General features: G+C 45.3%; 5 protein-coding genes across 6 annotated transcripts; 1 reads left to right on the top strand and 4 right to left on the bottom strand.

Annotated features, from left to right (window-relative positions):
* The first annotated feature begins 14 nt into the window (after nucleotides 1-14).
* LOC136190221 (uncharacterized) lies at nucleotides 15-2,562 on the top strand. Its single transcript, XM_065978321.1, has one exon. The coding sequence runs from the start codon at nucleotides 120-122 to the stop codon at nucleotides 786-788; it is 669 nt and encodes a 222-aa protein (XP_065834393.1). The 5' UTR covers nucleotides 15-119; the 3' UTR covers nucleotides 789-2,562.
* Nucleotides 699-2,315, bottom strand: LOC136190218 (SH3 domain-containing protein Dlish-like). Its single transcript, XM_065978318.1, has 3 exons — nucleotides 2,092-2,315; nucleotides 1,340-2,026; nucleotides 699-1,104 (listed from the first exon to the last, which is right to left on the bottom strand). The coding sequence occupies exons 1-3, from the start codon at nucleotides 2,234-2,236 to the stop codon at nucleotides 842-844; spliced, it is 1,095 nt and encodes a 364-aa protein (XP_065834390.1). The 5' UTR covers nucleotides 2,237-2,315; the 3' UTR covers nucleotides 699-841.
* A 565-nt stretch (nucleotides 2,563-3,127) lies between the features above and the next one.
* Nucleotides 3,128-13,582, bottom strand: LOC136190782 (dnaJ homolog subfamily C member 13-like). Its single transcript, XM_065979047.1, is given in 62 exon segments — nucleotides 3,128-3,477; nucleotides 3,534-3,674; nucleotides 3,735-3,875; nucleotides 3,934-4,050; nucleotides 4,101-4,172; nucleotides 4,228-4,305; nucleotides 4,360-4,455; nucleotides 4,508-4,550; nucleotides 4,598-4,679; nucleotides 4,727-4,814; nucleotides 4,860-4,972; nucleotides 5,017-5,091; nucleotides 5,152-5,251; nucleotides 5,305-5,526; nucleotides 5,584-5,637; nucleotides 5,699-5,815; nucleotides 5,875-5,988; nucleotides 6,051-6,284; nucleotides 6,336-6,431; nucleotides 6,487-6,570; nucleotides 6,628-6,744; nucleotides 6,820-7,079; nucleotides 7,138-7,270; nucleotides 7,333-7,411; nucleotides 7,466-7,581; nucleotides 7,635-7,754; nucleotides 7,808-7,889; nucleotides 7,943-8,015; nucleotides 8,069-8,150; nucleotides 8,199-8,244; nucleotides 8,300-8,388; nucleotides 8,452-8,517; nucleotides 8,579-8,660; nucleotides 8,713-8,915; nucleotides 8,975-9,079; nucleotides 9,152-9,253; nucleotides 9,309-9,371; nucleotides 9,424-9,507; nucleotides 9,558-9,633; nucleotides 9,691-9,942; nucleotides 9,995-10,164; nucleotides 10,234-10,329; nucleotides 10,398-10,473; nucleotides 10,542-10,720; nucleotides 10,777-10,808; nucleotides 10,858-10,907; nucleotides 10,955-11,136; nucleotides 11,192-11,291; nucleotides 11,403-11,572; nucleotides 11,627-11,706; nucleotides 11,755-11,924; nucleotides 11,981-12,072; nucleotides 12,124-12,219; nucleotides 12,279-12,402; nucleotides 12,477-12,559; nucleotides 12,620-12,673; nucleotides 12,735-12,824; nucleotides 12,873-12,929; nucleotides 12,990-13,046; nucleotides 13,107-13,250; nucleotides 13,314-13,389; nucleotides 13,442-13,582. Coding segments are annotated over 62 exon segments (6,771 nt in total). The 5' UTR covers nucleotides 13,525-13,582; the 3' UTR covers nucleotides 3,128-3,264.
* A 41-nt stretch (nucleotides 13,583-13,623) lies between these two features.
* LOC136190597 (uncharacterized) lies at nucleotides 13,624-15,940 on the bottom strand. 2 transcript variants are annotated; one of them, XM_065978815.1, is made up of 7 exons: nucleotides 15,707-15,812; nucleotides 15,593-15,643; nucleotides 15,388-15,542; nucleotides 14,687-15,339; nucleotides 14,436-14,612; nucleotides 14,296-14,373; nucleotides 13,624-14,240 (listed from the first exon to the last, which is right to left on the bottom strand). In XM_065978815.1, exons 4-7 carry the CDS (start codon nucleotides 14,769-14,771, stop codon nucleotides 13,717-13,719), a joined length of 864 nt encoding a protein of 287 aa, XP_065834887.1. In that variant the 5' UTR covers nucleotides 14,772-15,339; nucleotides 15,388-15,542; nucleotides 15,593-15,643; nucleotides 15,707-15,812; the 3' UTR covers nucleotides 13,624-13,716. The 2 variants fall into 2 exon arrangements, with proteins under 2 accessions (XP_065834887.1, XP_065834886.1); XM_065978814.1 differs by lacking the exons at nucleotides 13,624-14,240; nucleotides 14,296-14,373; nucleotides 14,436-14,612 and adding an exon at nucleotides 15,847-15,940 and having other exon boundaries at nucleotides 14,788-15,339; nucleotides 15,707-15,767.
* LOC136190595 (actin-related protein 3) lies at nucleotides 15,876-18,235 on the bottom strand. Its single transcript, XM_065978810.1, has 16 exons — nucleotides 18,131-18,235; nucleotides 17,998-18,053; nucleotides 17,862-17,936; nucleotides 17,726-17,772; nucleotides 17,637-17,678; nucleotides 17,515-17,583; nucleotides 17,415-17,460; nucleotides 17,307-17,356; nucleotides 17,142-17,249; nucleotides 16,943-17,086; nucleotides 16,763-16,873; nucleotides 16,644-16,706; nucleotides 16,502-16,594; nucleotides 16,318-16,443; nucleotides 16,175-16,258; nucleotides 15,876-16,115 (listed from the first exon to the last, which is right to left on the bottom strand). Exons 1-16 carry the CDS (start codon nucleotides 18,172-18,174, stop codon nucleotides 16,020-16,022), a joined length of 1,254 nt encoding a protein of 417 aa, XP_065834882.1. The 5' UTR covers nucleotides 18,175-18,235; the 3' UTR covers nucleotides 15,876-16,019.
* Between the last annotated feature and the right edge of the window lie 53 nt (nucleotides 18,236-18,288).

Below are 18,288 nucleotides of genomic sequence, written 5' to 3'. Positions count from 1 at the left end.
AGAAAGCTCCGCCTCTCACGTGAACGAAGGAACTCTCTCACATCGGGGGGTACACGAAAGCAGTCAAACGACCGGCCGCTCTGACGTCTTGCATTCGCTCGCCGTCGACTTGATATTCAATGGAGATCCGGGGCACGTCGAAAGTCTTTTCCGATTGGAGCGATCGTCACGCCCTCTCGTTGCGACGTTGCGTTCGTCGCGAAGCGGAGCGTATCAGTCGCGCTCGGCGCATGCACGAGGAGTTCGAGCGGGAAGAGACTCGACGAATTGCTCGCACGATGGATCGCGTTCGAGGATCGAAGCCTTCGCTTACGCGAAAGCGTACGTGCCCCGAGGCAGCTCCGAGTCTTCTACAACGAGTGGGCGTGTCGCCGGTGGGAGGTGTTGGCACTCGACCCACGATTCCAGGTAAATTGATTCGGCGCGGGTGCAGTCTTCAGTTGGTTTCGTCTCCTTGTTTTGTCGCTCCGTCTCGAATCGAGTCGAAAGACAATCGCGTACGTCGCTTAGCGCACGCCACTATTCCCCTCGTTTCTGATCCGGCGCCACCGCCGAGTAACCCATGCCTGGTGCCCGACAATAGTCGGGCGGGAACGTCGCTAGACGCCGGGAATCGATCCGGACTCGACGTGCCGCAGATAACGATACGAACTGCGACACCCGAATGTGGGCGTGGTGGGGGAGGACCCATTGAAAGCGAAAACGTTTCATTGACACACACGGCCACCAAATACCAACAGAGCAAAAATGAACTAAATCGATTAATTAACGAAACAGAAAACAATTAAGAATAAGATAGCATGTTACAAGTTGTGACGTCGCGCGCGTAATATCAACAAGTCTATACCGATGACGTAAGAGGACGCACAAACGTCGACGGAATGAAACCCTCGCGATTTCTCGTCGGCACGTTCACCCACAGCCATCCGTTGGTCGTTTTCGAGGTGAGATCGGCGTAGACGAGTTCGCCGCGAGATATAGAAACGGCCGAAGGATGAACGGCGTCGTAATCGAAATCGACGACCATAGCGGCTAGGCCGATGAGGTCCCCGTCGCTTCTGTAGTGTTTCAAAGGGGGCTTTCGCGCGAGACGCGGGCGTTCGTCTAAAGCAAAATGAATTAGAAAATGTGGGCGTAAATGATAAATAGGTGGGCCCCGATTCGCGCGTAAAAGAGCGTCGGTATCAGAGATAAAAGAGGCTAAGATTCTAAAAGGCTGCTCGAATTTCGCGCGCTTGTTTACTAGCACCTGCTACTTCGAGGGGGGCGGAAGTAATTCATTCATTCATTCACATGCGAGTAGAGGTCGAGCGCTCTCCCGTGGGAAACTACCACTCACCTAGTCGCGAGACGTAGGAACGCGGAACAAAGCCTTCCAGTCCGTCGCGTCGACGTACCCACAGCCAATTGCGATCGCCCGCGTTCAAAATCACCAACCAATCACCGCGCTGCACGGGCAAATCGTCTTCCATGCGCGCGCGATAGGAGTAGAGCGCTAGGGCGAAGCCCTGCGGGCGCCTGTCAAACACGCGCGCCGATTCGACAGCGTGCGACGAAGCATTATTAGTGTGAGCGCGATTTCGCACGATAACGGTCAACTCCGACGAGTAGACGGACTGGACGCACGCGCGCGATATCGCCTGTCCGCCTCTCGATTTCGACTTAGGCGTCGACGAGTAAAAATTGACGCTCTCCTCGCCCGAATCGTCGTCGTTCTCGCCGTCGCTGCTATTCCACATGAAAACGGGCACGCAAATGCGCGTCGGCACGTAACCGCGCGTCGCGCTGCCCGACTTCACGTAGATCCAATCGCTTTCCTCCGGCGCGATCGGCGACGACGTCGATTGCAGAACTTTGACCATTTGACCGCGTCGCACGTTCAATTCGTCTTTCGTTTCGGCGACGAAATCTTCGGCGATTACGACGACGGGTAAACTTCCTCCGTTCGCGCGCAGCGGGGCGCTCTCGTTCGTGGGAAACGCGATCCCACCCATCGGACTGTCGTCGAGACTCGTTGCGCCCGCGTCTATAGATAGATCGTTCGAGGAAGAAGCCCGGAACGACGACGAGGGGGAGGGTTTCGTTTCTTACACGACGCTCTTCCAGGTTTGAGAGGCGACGATTTGTGCTTTCGGAGGTGCGTCGGCTTTTCGACCGAGCTGTAGCTACGCCTTCTCTTGTTGAGCGCTGGCGTGCCGTCGCTGGCGCCGCTGCCGCCGATGCAAAGGAAGCTCATCGTTCGTTACCGAGATCGCTGCTGGTGGGAATCGAGTCTCGAGAGTCTAGACGCCTTATAGCAATAAACGATGATGAATGTGAGAGTGAAAGACACCGGTGCTGTTTTTAGGGGGCGGAGGGCGGAGCTTCCATACGACGCCCGCTTCATTAGAATTCAAGTTCGACAAATCAATCGACGCGTTGAAAGTGATGGAACAGCCGTCTATAGCTAGCAGTCAGCCTGAGTCATGTACACGGTAGTTAGTGCGCCTGTCGGACACGTATCTACGATTTGAATGGTGTTTTTCTCGCGTTGCTAATTTATTTAGTAAAAAATTTAACAAATACTGTTGCCTCGCGTTGTTAATTTATTAATAAATGTTTGAGCAACATGTGCGTGTACACGTGTACAATGCTGCGGTGGCCCGTATGTCCGGGTAGGGTAAACGGCTTTTCCTTTGTTTTTCCTAAAAAGCCGTTTACCCTACCCGGACATACGGGCATCAGAAAAAGCAAATACAACGCGTATTTTGCAGATAAGTAGGAGATGCTATGTTCAAATTTTTATTAATTAAAATGTCCCGAATGTAAAATAAACTAAAATTAAGTATCTCGTGTGTCTCTTATTTGGTTGTTCCTCGCTGCCGCCTGGCCAGGATACCAAGTGGTAGGACTGAGACTGCAGTCCCCACAGTGGGCTTTACCGAGGAGGAAGGCACATTATAATTTTTTTAGTAGCCTCCAGCCCCCACGAAGAAAGACTTATTCCAAGTTCCCAGGGAACGGCAAATTAACTCCGGACGCCAAGGAGGGAGGTGCATATTAATATGACGCCCTAAAGTATACATCTACGGCGACTTGAGCAAGCACTCACCAATGGAACAGTCAAAACAACCACGCCGGGGATCAATTCGAACGCCGTGACGTTGCAAGAGCGCACATGACAACGCCAAAGTCTCTCACGAACACAAACATTAAATGACGAGCGCATACAAAGTTCTGTCTCATAGAAAAAAATTATACACAACGAACAAAGAGCTTACTGTGTCAATCATCCGCTTCCTCGTCGTGAGGGGGGTCCATCGGTGGCGGTTCGTCGGCAATAGCGGACGTCGTCGTCGATGTTCCTGCCGTTAGGTAACCGGCCACGCCCACAGGACCGGTCAAGTAGCCGGCAAACTGGGTCTGTTGAATAAATAGATCGTGCTTCTGATCCTTGTATACAGACCACACGCTCGACTTTTCTAGCACGGAATCGATCTAAAAAACAGAAAACGCGTTTCGTGGATGTATAAGGATATTTTTCTTTTGTTTACCTCGTTGCCGAGTTCGAGATCTTTCCTCATGGCCTTGAGCGCTTTGACTATCTGCGCTTTCGCGGCAGAAGGATTATCCAAGCCCTCAAGCGGAGAATCCAATAGTTCGAGTAGATAGTCAACGAGTCCACTTTTAACGCCCTAAAACGTAAAAAAATTAGTGTAATATAACACGTTATAAAGTTTTTATGCGAGTTTCACCTTATGTACTAGAACGGTATCGTTTCTTTCGAAGAGAGTGTGAAGAGCTTCAGCGGCCAATCCGATTGCATCGGGGCGGGTTTTCATGCCCACAATCAAAGATGCAAAGCAATCGCACTCTTTTATTGTCTGCACGCAAACCTACGCATACGCAATTCAGAAGGACGTTCGGTGCTGAGCGCGAACTGTTATTACGCACGTCGTTATTGACGATTTGGTGAATGACGCTGATGCACGCTTTCGGTATGGCACTATTCACTGGAGAATTTGTTTTCATCGTTTTGAAGATTTTGGGAATGTGGCCAAGTTGAGGAAGCTGGTTTTATAAGCGTAAGAGATTGAAGCAATCTGACTAATCTTTCTCACCATGTCGGCCATTTGCTGCTGCGCCACGAAAAGACAAACAAGAGCCTGCGTCACTGTTTCCAATTCTTCGCCCTAAAAAGAAGAACATGTTTCGAGCTGCATCTCTCAAAAAAGCCACCCTTCCTACATTTGGATCGGGTTGAAAGACGAGATTATCAAAGCGATCCATTAGAGCCACTAAAAACTCCTTAGGGCGCCGGAGAACCTAATATCAAAGTATGATGAAAGGGATAGGAGTTATGTAGGCGACTGTCAATACCCAAGCAGGCTGCTGGATGAAGAGCTTCAGGATGACACCGCCCACGACAATTTGACCTTCGACGTCCGTGTATACAACGAGAAAGTCGTGCGGAAGCTTGACAAAATGCATGTCAAAAACGCCAAATATCGATGGTTATAAAACTTACCTTCCAGAGAGCTTCAGGGTCATCCTTCTGCTTCTCGTAGTGACTATAAGCACACATAGTTTTTGTTAAATAATTTATTTATTTTCTTGCCTTCTCATCATTTTCCTGACCGTTCCTTTCACTTTATCCCGAGCCTCGTCGTTCCACACAAGCTCAGGATTCTCGTGGCTTCCTAATGTCCATCGTAGAAAAGCCAATAGATTATATGACAAGGCCTACCTTCAAACATGTGAACAGCTGCTTCCGGATTGTCTTGCATTGCATCCATGAAAATTGGAGGAAGAAATTTATTCAAAATGAGCCGAACCTAGCAGAATGAATTAAAAATTTAATTATCAATGGTCCTCCCTACCTTTGGCCCAAGTAGTTTGTCTGTGATCATTTTGGAAAAGAGCGCAGCCGCACTCTCGCGCACGGCCGGAAGTTGAGCGTTGCAGAAAACGTCAAGAAGGTAGATAAGAGCCCCTTAAACCAAAATCAATATCAAACCTAAGATACGGCCGTCGCACCTTTATTGAGGGCCTGCTTTATGATTTGAGTGTGCGACGACAATGCATGTAAAATCTCAAGGGCAAGACCCCTCCCTAGAGATGTAACAAAAATCAATTGCTGCTATATGTCTTTTATCCCCGCTATTGCTATACCCGGTGGCAGCGTGTGAAGAATCATCAGCAAATACATCAAAACATTGGCATCGGAAATATTCATCACGCACTTCTTGTTTCCAGTCACAGCCGTTATAACCTGTACAAACCACTCCATAATCCTTATTCATTGACTATTCATGCCCAACGCACCTCCAAAGCCAATAGCTGCAGCGTCTGCGCGCCTGTCATTCTCAGAAGCGAGAATATCAATTTGAAGTGTCCAATGCACTGGAGCTCAGCTCCTGGGTTGTTTCGTAGGCAATTTCTCAGCGCCTCCAAAGCCAACTGCACGTTCTTGAGCCGTTCCGCATTTTGACCCGTCTTGCTCGTATCCACGTCAGAAGCCGTCAAAGCCATCAGAGAATGGAGATACTAGCGCACAAGTAACATAAAATTAATTAATTAATTAATTAATAACGCAATTCTTACTTCTGCTTGAGCGCCCAGAAAATTGAGAAGATCTAAAGTGAATTTGGGAGAATCCTAAGCAAGATAATTATTTATTATATGTATGTGTAGACGACCGTTATTCTCTATGCCTTGCCTCTAAAACAAAAGTTGGCTGCTCGTTGTAAATCCGTACAAATATTTCGCCGACAATTAGCTCGTCTTTGTGAACGGTGAAAACGAAAGACGCGCCGAAATCTGGGTCACATTCGCCCTGACACAAAAACGATTACGTGGTCATTCCATGACGTCTTTTTTTCCTTTTTTTCTTACATATTTGACGGTAGATTGCTGCTGATTCTCCAAGTAGTCGGTAAGCTCGCTTCGAGTTGCGTTGTCCCATATCAAATACGGGTTTACCGTGTTACTGTTTAGCAGTTTCAAGACCTGACAATTGTAAATTGCGATTGTCGTCTTCTATAAAGAATTCTCCGCGGAGATTCTCTTGCCTCTGAAGGTGGCAATTTTTTCATCTGCCGGCAGACGTAAGGAGTAAGCATAGCAATCAACGATTTCCGAACAGACGGATTTTCCGGAGTCGCATCTTCACCGGCTACATCCAACACAGAGAAGATCGGTACTTATAGGAATACACTACTATATTGCCAGTCTCTCTTACACATATATCCTCCCAATTTTTGAAGCGCTACTATACTAATTTTAGCTAGATTATTGGCTACTTCCTAAACAGAAAATTTATGAATTTATACGTAGTTTGACATCGAATTCTGTACCTGCTGATTTGACTCCCCACTTTTTTCCACTCCGCTGTCGTCCAAAGTGAAATCGTAATTGAACAAGAAAATCAGGAGATGCCAGACGGCTCCAGCCTAAAAAAATCGCGTTCGTACCCCAAATGTCCCAACGCGTAGCAGAACAACTGACATGCAACAACTGAGTCTGAAGCCACATGTCGATAGAAAAGGCGGTGACGCATTGAACAGCTACAGTGTTCAGCCGCGGCAAATTCTAATTAAAATAAAGAGCTGTTTGTCATTCAAACGAGAACTCGGCTGTCGCTCTCACCTTGAAGTACAAAATTCTGCAAACGTCTTTCAAAATGGACGGCACTTCCTGAATCTTTTCTCTGCATTGCTCGAATTGGGCAGCGACGCGATAGCAACGCGTGATGTGCGTCGCAATCTAAATTAGACACAACAAGCACGGGGTAACATCTGCATATAAGAAAAAAAGTTATTTATTTCTATGATATCTTACATCGACAGCTCTTTCGTCCTGCTTCGACGAATTATTGATAACGGCGACGCAACGAGTGTACGCCTCCTGCAGCACTTCGATGCCGTTTTCCCGTCTCAACTCCTCGGCATTCAGAGCCGAGCAATTTATCGTGTGAAAGCACAGTTCCGCAGCTGCGGACAAAAGGGGAGCCGCCTTCGAAAACAACTGGTCGTCGTGGCTTTCCAGTTGGATGGTCTTGATGAGCATTGGATATCCAGAGTACTTGTACTCGCTTAATTCTGTATATAAAAACAATTTTTTTTAAAAAAGAACCCGTCATCTAGCTTCAATGCCTACCGTCTTTGTATCGTTGAAAGAGAATTGATTGGGTGCGAAGAAGCAAGACTATTCGTTGAGGGTCGGGACCGGACTGAAAGTGAGATTTTGAGCAGAGGAACTCGTACGCTTTGTTCACTGATTCGAACATTTCCTAATGTGAGTGAACGGCGACGGATGAAAAACAAAATCAGCCCCAACAAATAATAGATATACCCTTCCATCTGGGTTTTTGTCTGGGTGATACTTTTGAGCCAATTTGAAATAGGCTTTGCGAACTTTCCCCTCTTCGTGCCTTCACACAAGATTATATACGCTAATCACTCTACCGGTATCTTTGTTTATTTACCCTCCTGTTCCGGTTGACAATTGGAGGATTGAATACGCATCTTCAACGGTCATCGAAGGAGCCTTTTTGTCGACTTCGCGTTTCCATTCTTCGAGGACGTCTTTCAGCAGTTTAATCTACAGAAGAAATATTTACTTGAGAAATCCTACTTCAATTGCAAGGCATTTACCGGGTCTCTGATAGGCCAATCGGGAAATTTCTGCGTGTCACAGAGATGTCTCAAGTAGTACGAATTGCAGAAGAGCTCGTCCTCGAGTTGAGGATATTTAATAGCAGGAATAGCACAGTACTATAGGTAATCAATAACCAATACCCAAGTCTGAAGTTCCCACTTGAACGCACTTGATAAATTGATCTAGTGTTGCTCTGGAGTCGAGGTGAAAAATCGCCCAAATGAGCCGCAATTTTTCCGATCATCATACGCCTATTGGGGTAATACTAACAACGTTGCATAGTTGTTTACTGGTTTAAATTTGCCTCATTTCGCTTCCCCAAATGGTTTCGGGCGTATCGAATTCTCCTAGAAAAACCTCAGAAAACTTCTCAGGCCCTATAGACGTATATTAACTAATTACTTATAAAAAATATTAGGTAGACTCTAACCATAGTTTTCCAAAAAATGAACCATGGCCTCGGGAAGAATTTGCCCCAAGATGCTCATTTGCATAATATCCGAAGTTGGATTCTACGAATAGGCTATAAAGATTAAAAATCGCGTAAATGCCTTTCTGACGTCATCAGGACGAAATGACTGTTTCATGTGAGTGTATTTCAAAAACCTATAGGGACAATATCAATAAATAATTAATTCACTTCTTTTAACTGTGGATATACCTTGCAATGGGCAAAACGTTGGATCCTGTATACATAAGAATGAAAAAGAATATTCCCGATGTAAATAATCGCGGAAGAACAGGATTGTCCTAAAGAAATAATTAATTAATTAATTAATACTACAAAATCAAGTAATTGTAACTAAAATTCACCTCTACAATGTCCGACATCAAGACGGCAAGCTTTTCGACCAAGTAGGGATCAAAAGTCAAGAAGAGCTAATACAAAATAAATAAATAAATAAATAAATAAATGCCTAACAGATATTGGGGGGCCTACCTGCACCAAATGAGGAAGACAGACGGAATCAGTCAGCATTCGTTTGCACCTCGGAACGGGACGAACTATTGCACCGCCCTCCCTAAAAAATTATCATATTCCTATATTCATAATTATATTGATTTCTGATTCACCTGCTCGGATAAAAGCTGCATATTTGCACGAGCATGTTAAGTATCAGAGTCGTCATTTCCGATTCGTTCATGAGAGCGTGTCCGGTTGACATGAGATTCCACTTGAGCTGCGCGATTTGTTCCAAGGGACGCCATCCGTCCATTCCCTGCGCCCAGCAGCGCGTCTTTTGATTGATCGACGATTCCTCCCAAAACATTTTGATCTGTATCGCAAAAAAAATTAATCAATAATAAACGAACCGTCTATTTTTTTCCCCCTGACGTCAGCAAAGCTGTATGGTCCGAGTCGCTCCTTTTCTTTGTTTCCGTAGTACCATTCTGCTTCCGTGTCGCTTCTCGAGTCGGGAGCTGCTTCCAATACATTCATCTAGATGGAAAGAGTTCCCATTAATTAAACGTCACGTTAGAGTTCCCATATCAATCTTATTGAATTTCTTACTTGCAGAGGTACTGTTGCACGGCTCGTGTGAAGATGAGCCAAGGTTGCAAGATCAATCAACATTTTGACGATATTCGCGTCAATCAGCTCCTTTACATTTCGCTACAGGCAGAAAAGCCTCATTTACGTATACTACGCCCTTATATTCTTTTCTCACTCGATTCAGCATCAATTTGTCCAAGAAATACAACAAGCGATCTCTTTCAAGACGATCAATAGTCTAGTAGCAAAGTCAATGAGACATACCAATAAAAACCATTTTTCCCTTTCACCTTATCGAGCATCAGAACGAAATGCTTTGCATCGTTAAACGCGCCGATTTTCTGCGAGCATTTCCCGTAGACAATCGTCATCGCCTGAGGAAAATCGAATCATCAGAAACGTCTATTAAAAATCAAACACAAACCTGGAGACACATGGCTTTCATGATCGGCTTCGACGAGAGCAAAAAACGATGATACAGATCATTAAAGAACTCGAGCCTACGCAAAGAGAAATAAATATACAAAGTACCCAATCACCGGTCTCTCAAAACTAACGGATCAGCAATTTTTTCGGCGTCAATTTCTTGTTCCAAGAGCAATCTCAAATAATAGTCGCCAATCTTGATTTCGTCGGAGAGACATTCGTAGCGGACTTCGAACTCCTGATGATTCCACGCAATCTCGAACGTTCCGCCCAAATCCTTGTCGATGTTAAACGATCTGACTTCCGCTTCCAACGCCTCCCTCAGCTCCTCCCTCGTCTTGTAATTCCAAATCAAAGCCGGTTCAGCGTGATCGAGTTCAAATCTAGATTTATTAGAAGGCTAATTTACGACGTCACAAAATAAGCTATTGGTACTGGTAGTAAAAGTAGGGCCAATTGTAGTCGGATTTGACTTTTTGACGGCGCTTGCGTAAGGCCACGGGAAGATTGTCTGTTGGCTGTCTGCTGCTTTTCATTCTCGATTTCCAGTGGGTGAGAAAGGCCTCCACTTGCTTCAAGGAGCCCTGCTTGGAACGGTGCAGAGTCTAGTATAGAAAGTTTGAAGTTTTCGATTAAATAGGATTGGTTAATAAGTATTTATTTATTTAATTAACCTTCGCCGCTTGCACGTTGTCTCGCACGTGCATTCGATCGCGTTCGGTTTCCGGAACTTGTTCGTCGGATTCGAGATAAATGATGAGACCGCGCGGCTTTATAGTAGTAGTAGTAGTACAGAGTCAAAAAACTAATAATCTATAATGAATACAAATAAGATTACCAGCATTCGTCTCATAAGATGCTGCGCAGTCGGATGCCCAGTCGTCCACAAACCGACCAAATGACGACTCAACTGCCTAAACAATAGCGCACGTGTATTTAAAAATAAATAAATAAATAAATAATAAATGACTTTCTACATTACCTGTGCGTGAGCATTCTGTTATCGGCACTTTGCGTGAACATGGCCGTGTGAAGGTGTCGGACGAGAGCGCCTTCGGCCAGCGCCAATTCTTGCATGCTGTGAGCGTCTTCTGCTTCCGCCTCTTCGATAATTGACTTCATCAGCATCCCGGCTCCCTTTACAATTGCCATCGAAGGATGCTACAAGCAAGTCTGATCTCTAATTGTCTCTATTTATACTCACATTTCTATTCTACCTGAAATAATTTAAAAATCACTCTGCCAAGATCTATACACGAGCTAATTAGGCACGTTATTGACGTCATTGAATCGCCTACCCGCAACGAGTTTGAGCAAAGAATCAAAATGATTGCCGTCCGTCGTTTCGCTATTATTACATATAATTAATAATTCTATCGCCATTTCTATGGTTACCTGTAAGGAGCGCAAAGAGCGAAATTGAGAAAATCCAAGAGAGCGCTGATAATGAGCGCTCCGGTGCCGCGTTCCGTGTGCTCCTTCAAAATTTCCAACAGCGAAAGAAGAAACTTCTCCGAAGACAAAAGCGACGCCTTGTTCAATTGCTCGATTCTCAGATTGAAATTGTCATGCATCGGCTAAAAAATTAAAAAATTAATACTAAAGACGTCGTTTTCCAACAATGGTCTCTACCTGCATGAGAGAGCACAACATGTCGACTGCGGCGTGATTCACAGCCACGTCCTTTCTCTTCAACGCGCCAATCACCTTCATGCCAAGGCGTTCTCGTATGCTAAAGAGAAGGGGTTTGAGTCTAACTAAGACTATCCATATTTATGAAGTAGTGGTGGTGTTCTATTCTATTTTTTTCTTTCTTTCTTTCTTTCTTTCTTTCTTTCTTTACCCTGGTAGGTTCGTGAATCCGTGGAAGCCGGCTTTCGACGCAAAGAGACGTCGAAGCGCGTGAAAATGAGCTTCGAGTTCTTCGGACGGTATGTCCTGCTGGCCTTCGAGCGAAAGCAGAGCCGTCACACTCGCGTTAATCAGCTTTTCCTTGTTCTCGGCAAAGAGACCCTGAAAAACAACAACAACAATCAATGAGATCAATAAAGTAAGCGCTCTCGAGACCTCTTGAGTGACAGCGTGAAGCAGACCACTGTATGGAACGTTGTTATTGAACAGCGCCACCGCATATCCAAAAGATTTTCCTAGGAGGTACTCTCCCCACCAATGACGGGGTTATGGTATCATTCTACCTTGTCCTATCGATCCGAGATATTTCATCAGTTGGCTTTCCACTTCTTCGTCGACGGGCATATTGAACGGAGCCGTTCTCAGTCCTCTCAACGTTATCGTCATTTTCACGTGGACGTCTCGATTGCCGCTCGCTCTCACGCCATCCAAAATACTCGCCAGCAACGAATCCCTAAAAGAAAGAATAAATGGAAAATTATTGATCAATACGTGTTAGCGTAATCCAACCGATTCGTTGACGTGTATCGTCTCACTGTCCCGCTGATGTACTCAATAGCGAAACGCTGCGGCTCGTGCGGATGACGAATGAGGGAAAAGATCTATAATTCATCCAATAATAATAATACTACTATTAATAATAACCAGCTCACGTCGCACAAAGGCCTACACGTGACCACAGCATACGTGCCCGGATCTCTTTCCACGAGACACGTTTCGGACAAGCAAAGAATCCTCTGTACGGGACCCTAAAAGATGTGACGTCAGCATAATTAATCAATCACTCGTTTCAACTCCCCCATCGTACAGTGTGCCGTCTCGACATTTTTTGCACGTTGAATTCGGCCAATGACGTCAGAGAGTCGTCGTCACTGTATTGTCCAAGTCGCTTGGTCATGCACGTTTCTAAACCCATTTGCCTCCTCTTCATTCTAGAATTTGGAGAGCGCCCATCCGGGTGATAGTGATGTATGATAAGTCGGTCATTCAATTGCCCTTTGCTTACGCTATCGTTTCGCCCACGTTGGCTTGAGCGGCTTCGATCAATTTTCGAACAAACTCGTCACGATTTTGAAGAGCAAAGATGTGCTATACGTGAAAACAAATTCACTTGGAAAAAAAGCAATGAACGCAATTAGAATTAGTGACCAGTCGTCCAAAAGAGCCTGTCATAATAGCAAATGCCCCGGGCGTATCCTCGATCTTGAAAAATAGTAACATTATTCAATAAATAATTTCAGTATTAATTAATAATATTATGAACCAGAACGACTCCTTCAATGTCTTTGTAGTCATAGTGACAAAGCCTTCGACCTGACCCAGGATCCAATTGCATCAAGGAGCAAGAACAAATCTGAGCAATTAATTTGATTAATTCAATATTTAGTTAATTAATACTTACCGCTAAAACAATTGAAATTCTTTTCTCTGTCCATTGAAATTTGTAGCCCTGAAATTTCTAAAATTGTTACAAAAATGAAAGACTATTAAATTATTTCAAAAATGAATTCCCCCATACCCGATCGTCTGGATGTCGTGGCTGTCCTTCTAAATGACCAAACAACGGACGAAACCTCTAGAAAAACCACAAGAAAATCTCTCACGTGATATAAATAAATAAATGAATGAAAAGTACGAGAGTTTCGGTGAGCAAATCTGTTCTATAGTCCGTTGTAAACGTCATCGTTTCTTTTCCTTTCTTTCCTTTCTTCACAACGATAATGAATTCGTTGCTGCCCTTTGGACTCGGAAGAATGTCCAAGAAGTCCTTGTACTCCCACTAGAACCGCGAGCGCACGTTAGTCGAAGAGAAAACGGCAAAGAAAACACGATTTCGACCGACTTGGTTCGTGATTTCTTGCGTCGCCGGATTAAGCGTGCCCACCGCGCGCGTTCCGACCGAATAGAGACGTCGATATCTACGCCGCGACGCCGTCATCGCTTTTTTTCGTCGTCGTCGAGCTCGCTTACTTTCCGCGCCACGAGTGTTTCGTCGTGTAGTAGCGCGCCACTTCGGTGTTACCTTCCAACTTGGATAGTATCGTCGAAAACATTGCGAAGAGCTCCGAATCGCTAGCGGCTCATCGCCTTTTGCGCATGTGAGAATTAGAGCACGTGCTCTACATCCGAACCCGTATGCGAACACAGGACACATTTCTTACCACAGATATACAGCACAATGAAGCAAAACTTCTCGCACCCCTTTTATTTCTCAAACTAAAAACACCTAAAAAATCCTCCCCAGTCTATTTCAATTTGACGACATCTCCAACGGGCGGAGCCGGCGTGCGATTTTGTCCCGATAGGAATGCATACAGAGCGGTAAACGCTTCGTGACCCGGCCGACCCACATCGGGCGGCAAAATAGCCACGTGATACATTCGCGTTCCTTGCAAAGAAGGGGGCACAAATTCCTTTCGAGGCGGATTATCAGCGCCGAGAAAAACAGGCACAAATCGACGCGGCGACGTTCCGGCGAGAAGGCTGTACATAACGGTACCGTGGAAACGCGTGTGCTCGTGAGAAGAAGAAGACGACGTGAGCAGATCATAGTAACGCGGAGAGCATATAAGAAGTGTGACGTCACGATCTGCGATTTCTTTCTCAACCCAAAGCGGCCAGCTCTCGGGAGGATTGTCCTCCACGTAGATATCGACCATGGAATCGATGCCTAGACCCCGCAGAGCATCAGAAAGACCCAATACGGCATTTCGCTCTGCTTCCGTGTCAGCATAATAGGAAATATAACACGATTTTTTAGGACTAGGACCTGAAAAAAAGAAAAAGAACGTAGAATGCCACACCCACAAATTCCCGCTAATTACCGTCTGGTCGAACGTTCCGACGTTCGGCTGAGTAAGTTCCCGGAGGAGGCCCCGCCGCTCGCGGCTCATGAAAAAAATCTGAACGCACACACTATTATCCGAAGGCGGGTTTATTATTGGGGTCGCTTTTTTTTCCCTACCTTTTCCCCCGTGCGATCTCGAGTGAACGCGCGTTTCGCTTTTCGATCCGCCGCTCGAATCGCGAAACGTTCGAATCGTTACGTCCTGATTATTGCCAACGATCACGTTATTGCATCCTATCGCCGTAAAATTCATCGCCGGGCCCGTGTTCATCTGCTGGAATTTTGCCGAACCGCCTGCACACAAAAAAAAGGGATCGATAAGAGCTACTACTTGTAGGGTTTGCCCGTTTCCCGAAAGGAGGCCTCACCTCCATGAAAAGCCCCACGAACACCGTCGAATTCGTCGCCGCTGCTCGACGAATCAGAGCTACTAGCCGAATCGACGCCCTGCATTTGCGAATGCACAACGTTTCTGATCGATGTAATTTCCCGTATTAAAATGACGTCACCACTTTTCACGACAGTAAAAAGTTTTGGCCACTCAAAAAAGCGTACAATTCAGTAAATCCTTCGTGCCCAACTTTCCCCAACTCCAATGGAAATTTTCTCACGTGGTACATCTTGTTTTGACGTATAGGAGCCGGTACAAGTTCCTTCCTCGGAGTTGTTTCCTCTCCAAGAAACACGGGCACAAATCGCTCTGGCGGTAATGATGTCAAAAAATGGTGAATTAATTGACCCTCAAAGTGAACTCTTTGCCTTTGATGAACACTTTTTCGATCGTCAAGATTCTTCATATATTTCTCCGAGCACATGACCAGAATGACGTCTTTCAACTTCATCTCCTGCTTAATCCATTCCGGCCAATCTTTAGGCGGATCGTCTTCACTATAAATATCCATCATGGCATCGATTCCAGAAAGACGAAGCTCGTTGGTCAATGAGAGAATCCGATTTCTTTCCGCTGTCGTATCAGCGTAATACGAGACAAAACAACTCTTCGGCTCAGGAGAAAGTTTTTCTGCAGAAATCGGTCAAACGTACACGTATTGGTCTAACTTTCTAGTACCGGATGAGTGACTGCTAAAAGGATCTTCTATTATGGCCAGTTTCTTATTGCTTCCAATCATCACATGCTGAGATCCGATGACGTTGAACTTTAGACTGGGTCCAAATTCGATTTGATCGTAAGACGTTTTTGTTGTTTTTGATGATCCGGACAACCTAATGTAGAAAAGTAGCGAATTCGCGCTACGAAATAACGCTCGTCGTACCACGAAATCGATTTTTCGAAATCCCAATCGTTCTTTTTTAGGGCTTCGACACTGGCGAAAAAAAATGAACTCAGAGTCAGTTTAGAGAGTGATTTGGGCGGTGAGGAAACTTACGCTTTACTCTGACTATATCGCATGTCAAGAAGTCGTTGCAAAGTCGCCTTTCGATCGTCCCCTTCAAACAAAGGGAAAGACGCAGCGCACATTTTTCCTGATAGCGTGCGCTAATCAAAAGGAAACTGAAAATGACTTACCAAAGAGTGAAACGCTGTGAAGATGAAAATTGTTACAATCTTCTACTGTCCAATAATTATCCATCACAAGCACACCAAGCAGCACAAAATACATACAAAGACAAGAAAACGCGCAAAAAAAAGAGAAGGAAAGAAAAGATACTTTCCCGAGAGTGTAAGTGCGTGAATCCAGCTCAGGACATGACACCGAATACGGGATTATGACGACAGATGCTCGGACCGTGTTCATCGTAATCGGCTTTTGTGTGGCACACTTGATAGAACTCAGGCTGGAGACGGCAAAAAGAAAATAAGAAATGCAAGAACGTGAAAAACAAAAAAAACTTACTGTTGAAGCCAACATACTTCCACCAAACCAAACGGCATATCTCTGCATATGATGAGTTATCACTTGCACTTCCATGGGCTTTGGCTAACATTATTCATCAACGCGCATTACGTATTTACATTCGAGTGCCTCTCATACGGTACCTTGATTTTTCCACCGCTCAATCGCTCACTCATCTGAAGACGAGCGTCGACTACGCGCTTGACGTCGCGCTGAAGACGACGGCCAAAGTCTTTGAACATCGTCGAGCCTCCAGACAGAACAATGTTCTAGACGATAAGTAGATGCACATACATACAAATAATATAGATAGACGTCTTTCTTTACCTTGTACAAAGGCCTGCGAACATCGATGGGACAATTTTGAACGACGGTGTCCACAATCTCTGAAATAGGAGTCGTGAAATCCGGGTTGCAGAACTATACGCGATACACGTGTATTTGTGGTTGGGCAAACGTTTGAGTTTACTTCTGGATGGAAGAAGACTTCGGGTCCCAGAAAGCGTTCGTAACCGACATCAACGGTAAATTTCTAATAAGATTATGTCACTTCATTTTTTGAAAATCTTTGGGCTTTTTTATCCGAACCTGCTTTGATATTGCATTATATGATGAATGCTGCTTCATCCACTTCTCTGGAGCCGAATCATACTTGGCAAATTCTTTGGCAACGTCTGGGCAAATGTAGCTATATCTCTCCTGCAGATAGATAGAGGGAGAAGGGAAACGTCGCGTTGCGCATAAATACACAAAAATCATTTATCCTACTTTGATTGCTTTGGCTGTTTCCAGAGACTGCTCCGGTGGAATGCCAACCTCTCTTTCTCTCAGCAACTGCTGGATGAAATAGGTGATGTCCCGACCGGCAATAGGTATGTGTTTGATGCAGCTACCAATCACATAACCCTCCGCCTTTGACACAAATAGAATTGAGCAAAACAAAATCATGGGCTGTCCATTATCTTACCACAGGAATCACGTGGGTCACGCCATCTCCTGAGTCGATGACAGTGCCGGTCAGAGTACGATCTCCAACTTGGCGTGACGTCCAGCTGGCGGCCAGAGCTAGCACCGCCTAAAACCCACATACGTGTAATCTTCAGCGTAAAATAAGCCAATAACGCTAATCTACCTGTACAGCAATGTAGAGTCCAGGAACGTTGAAGGACTCAAACATTATTTCTAAATAACGTAATAACCGATAATATAATTAATAATAAAAGAAGGAATTTTACTTTACCTGCTGTGTATTCTCTGTTCTCTGGAGTGTTCAAAGGAGGTTCCGTCTATAATAGAAAGGCATGAGAAAAAGATCACCAATACAAGTTCTCGACGTCTACCAAGAGAAAATAATGATCTTCTGGCTCGGCTCTCAAATATTTAAAGATGCATTGTTCGTAATATCTTTCCTGGAAAAATAATGCGCTAATATGCTTCGATTCGATCTGAAATGAAATATTACCATGAGATCCCAATCTTCCACAAGTCCATGTCGAACGGGATACTTGATATATAATTAGCGAAAATACGGATATTTGATTAAGCAATTACCTTGACTGCATATCCCGGAATGTCCGACTCGTCTCCAATGAAAAAATCTACAAAAATACGTAGCTAGCGCGCGCGCTAACACTACTCAAAACGCCCCGAGAGAATCTCTTCCTAAAAGGGGCCCCTTCCAACTTGCCAAGATCGTCGACTCCCTTTCCGACGCGTCGCGACGCCTGATCGCCTATGTGGCTGCTCTCCTTGATTGCAATCGCTGAAGAACGAGAGTGCAATTAGTACGCGCACGAATCCAGCGTTTCGTTCCGCTCGCGCACCCGATGGAAAGATGTATTGAGGTTCGGTGTTGCCGGCGAAGCCGAGTTTCGAGTATCTACGCCGAGAGAAGCCCGTATGAATTGCCATTCGGAAACTCTGCGGCCTTTTCGACGTCCTTTTATTGAAGCTTACCCAGTGCCTGAGTCGATTACGCATGCTGGCATACGAGCAGCCATTTCTGTTGAACGGGAAGCTCGCTGCGTTACTTTCTCACACACCGATGTATGCGGAACAAAATGCGCAGGCGCCGATGAATTTGGCTACGCCCATTTTTTATCTAAAGTGACGCA

The sequence above is a fragment of the Oscarella lobularis genome, chromosome 8, assembly GCF_947507565.1.
Source record: "Oscarella lobularis chromosome 8, ooOscLobu1.1, whole genome shotgun sequence".
Classification (NCBI taxonomy): Eukaryota; Metazoa; Porifera; class Homoscleromorpha; order Homosclerophorida; family Oscarellidae; genus Oscarella; species Oscarella lobularis.
This window is presented reverse-complemented; position numbering and strand designations above follow the sequence as displayed.

What these genes read in the sequence shown, in the direction of transcription:
- LOC136190221 (XM_065978321.1), top strand. Translation starts at nt 120, where the DNA reads ATGGAGATCCGGGGCACGTCGAAAGTCTTTTCCGATTGGAGCGATCGT.
- LOC136190218 (XM_065978318.1), bottom strand. Translation starts at nt 2,236, where the DNA reads ATGAGCTTCCTTTGCATCGGCGGCAGCGGCGCCAGCGACGGCACGCCA. An exon ending in CAAACCTGGAAGAGCGTCGT is followed by an intron (nt 2,027 to 2,091) that starts GTAAGAAACGAA and finishes ATCTATCTATAG; the next exon opens with ACGCGGGCGCAACGAGTCTC. An exon ending in TTCCTACGTCTCGCGACTAG is followed by an intron (nt 1,105 to 1,339) that starts GTGAGTGGTAGT and finishes ATTTTGCTTTAG; the next exon opens with ACGAACGCCCGCGTCTCGCG.
- LOC136190595 (XM_065978810.1), bottom strand. Translation starts at nt 18,174, where the DNA reads ATGGCTGCTCGTATGCCAGCATGCGTAATCGACTCAGGCACTGG. An exon ending in GTAATCGACTCAGGCACTGG is followed by an intron (nt 18,054 to 18,130) that starts GTAAGCTTCAAT and finishes CTCTCGGCGTAG; the next exon opens with ATACTCGAAACTCGGCTTCG. An exon ending in GACTCTACATTGCTGTACAG is followed by an intron (nt 17,250 to 17,306) that starts GTAGATTAGCGT and finishes TGTGGGTTTTAG; the next exon opens with GCGGTGCTAGCTCTGGCCGC.
- LOC136190597 (XM_065978814.1), bottom strand. Translation starts at nt 15,940, where the DNA reads ATGTATTTTGTGCTGCTTGGTGTGCTTGTGATGGATAATTATTGGACA. An exon ending in CGATATAGTCAGAGTAAAGC is followed by an intron (nt 15,644 to 15,706) that starts GTAAGTTTCCTC and finishes TTTTTTCGCCAG; the next exon opens with TGTCGAAGCCCTAAAAAAGA. An exon ending in TTTTAGCAGTCACTCATCCG is followed by an intron (nt 15,340 to 15,387) that starts GTACTAGAAAGT and finishes CGATTTCTGCAG; the next exon opens with AAAAACTTTCTCCTGAGCCG.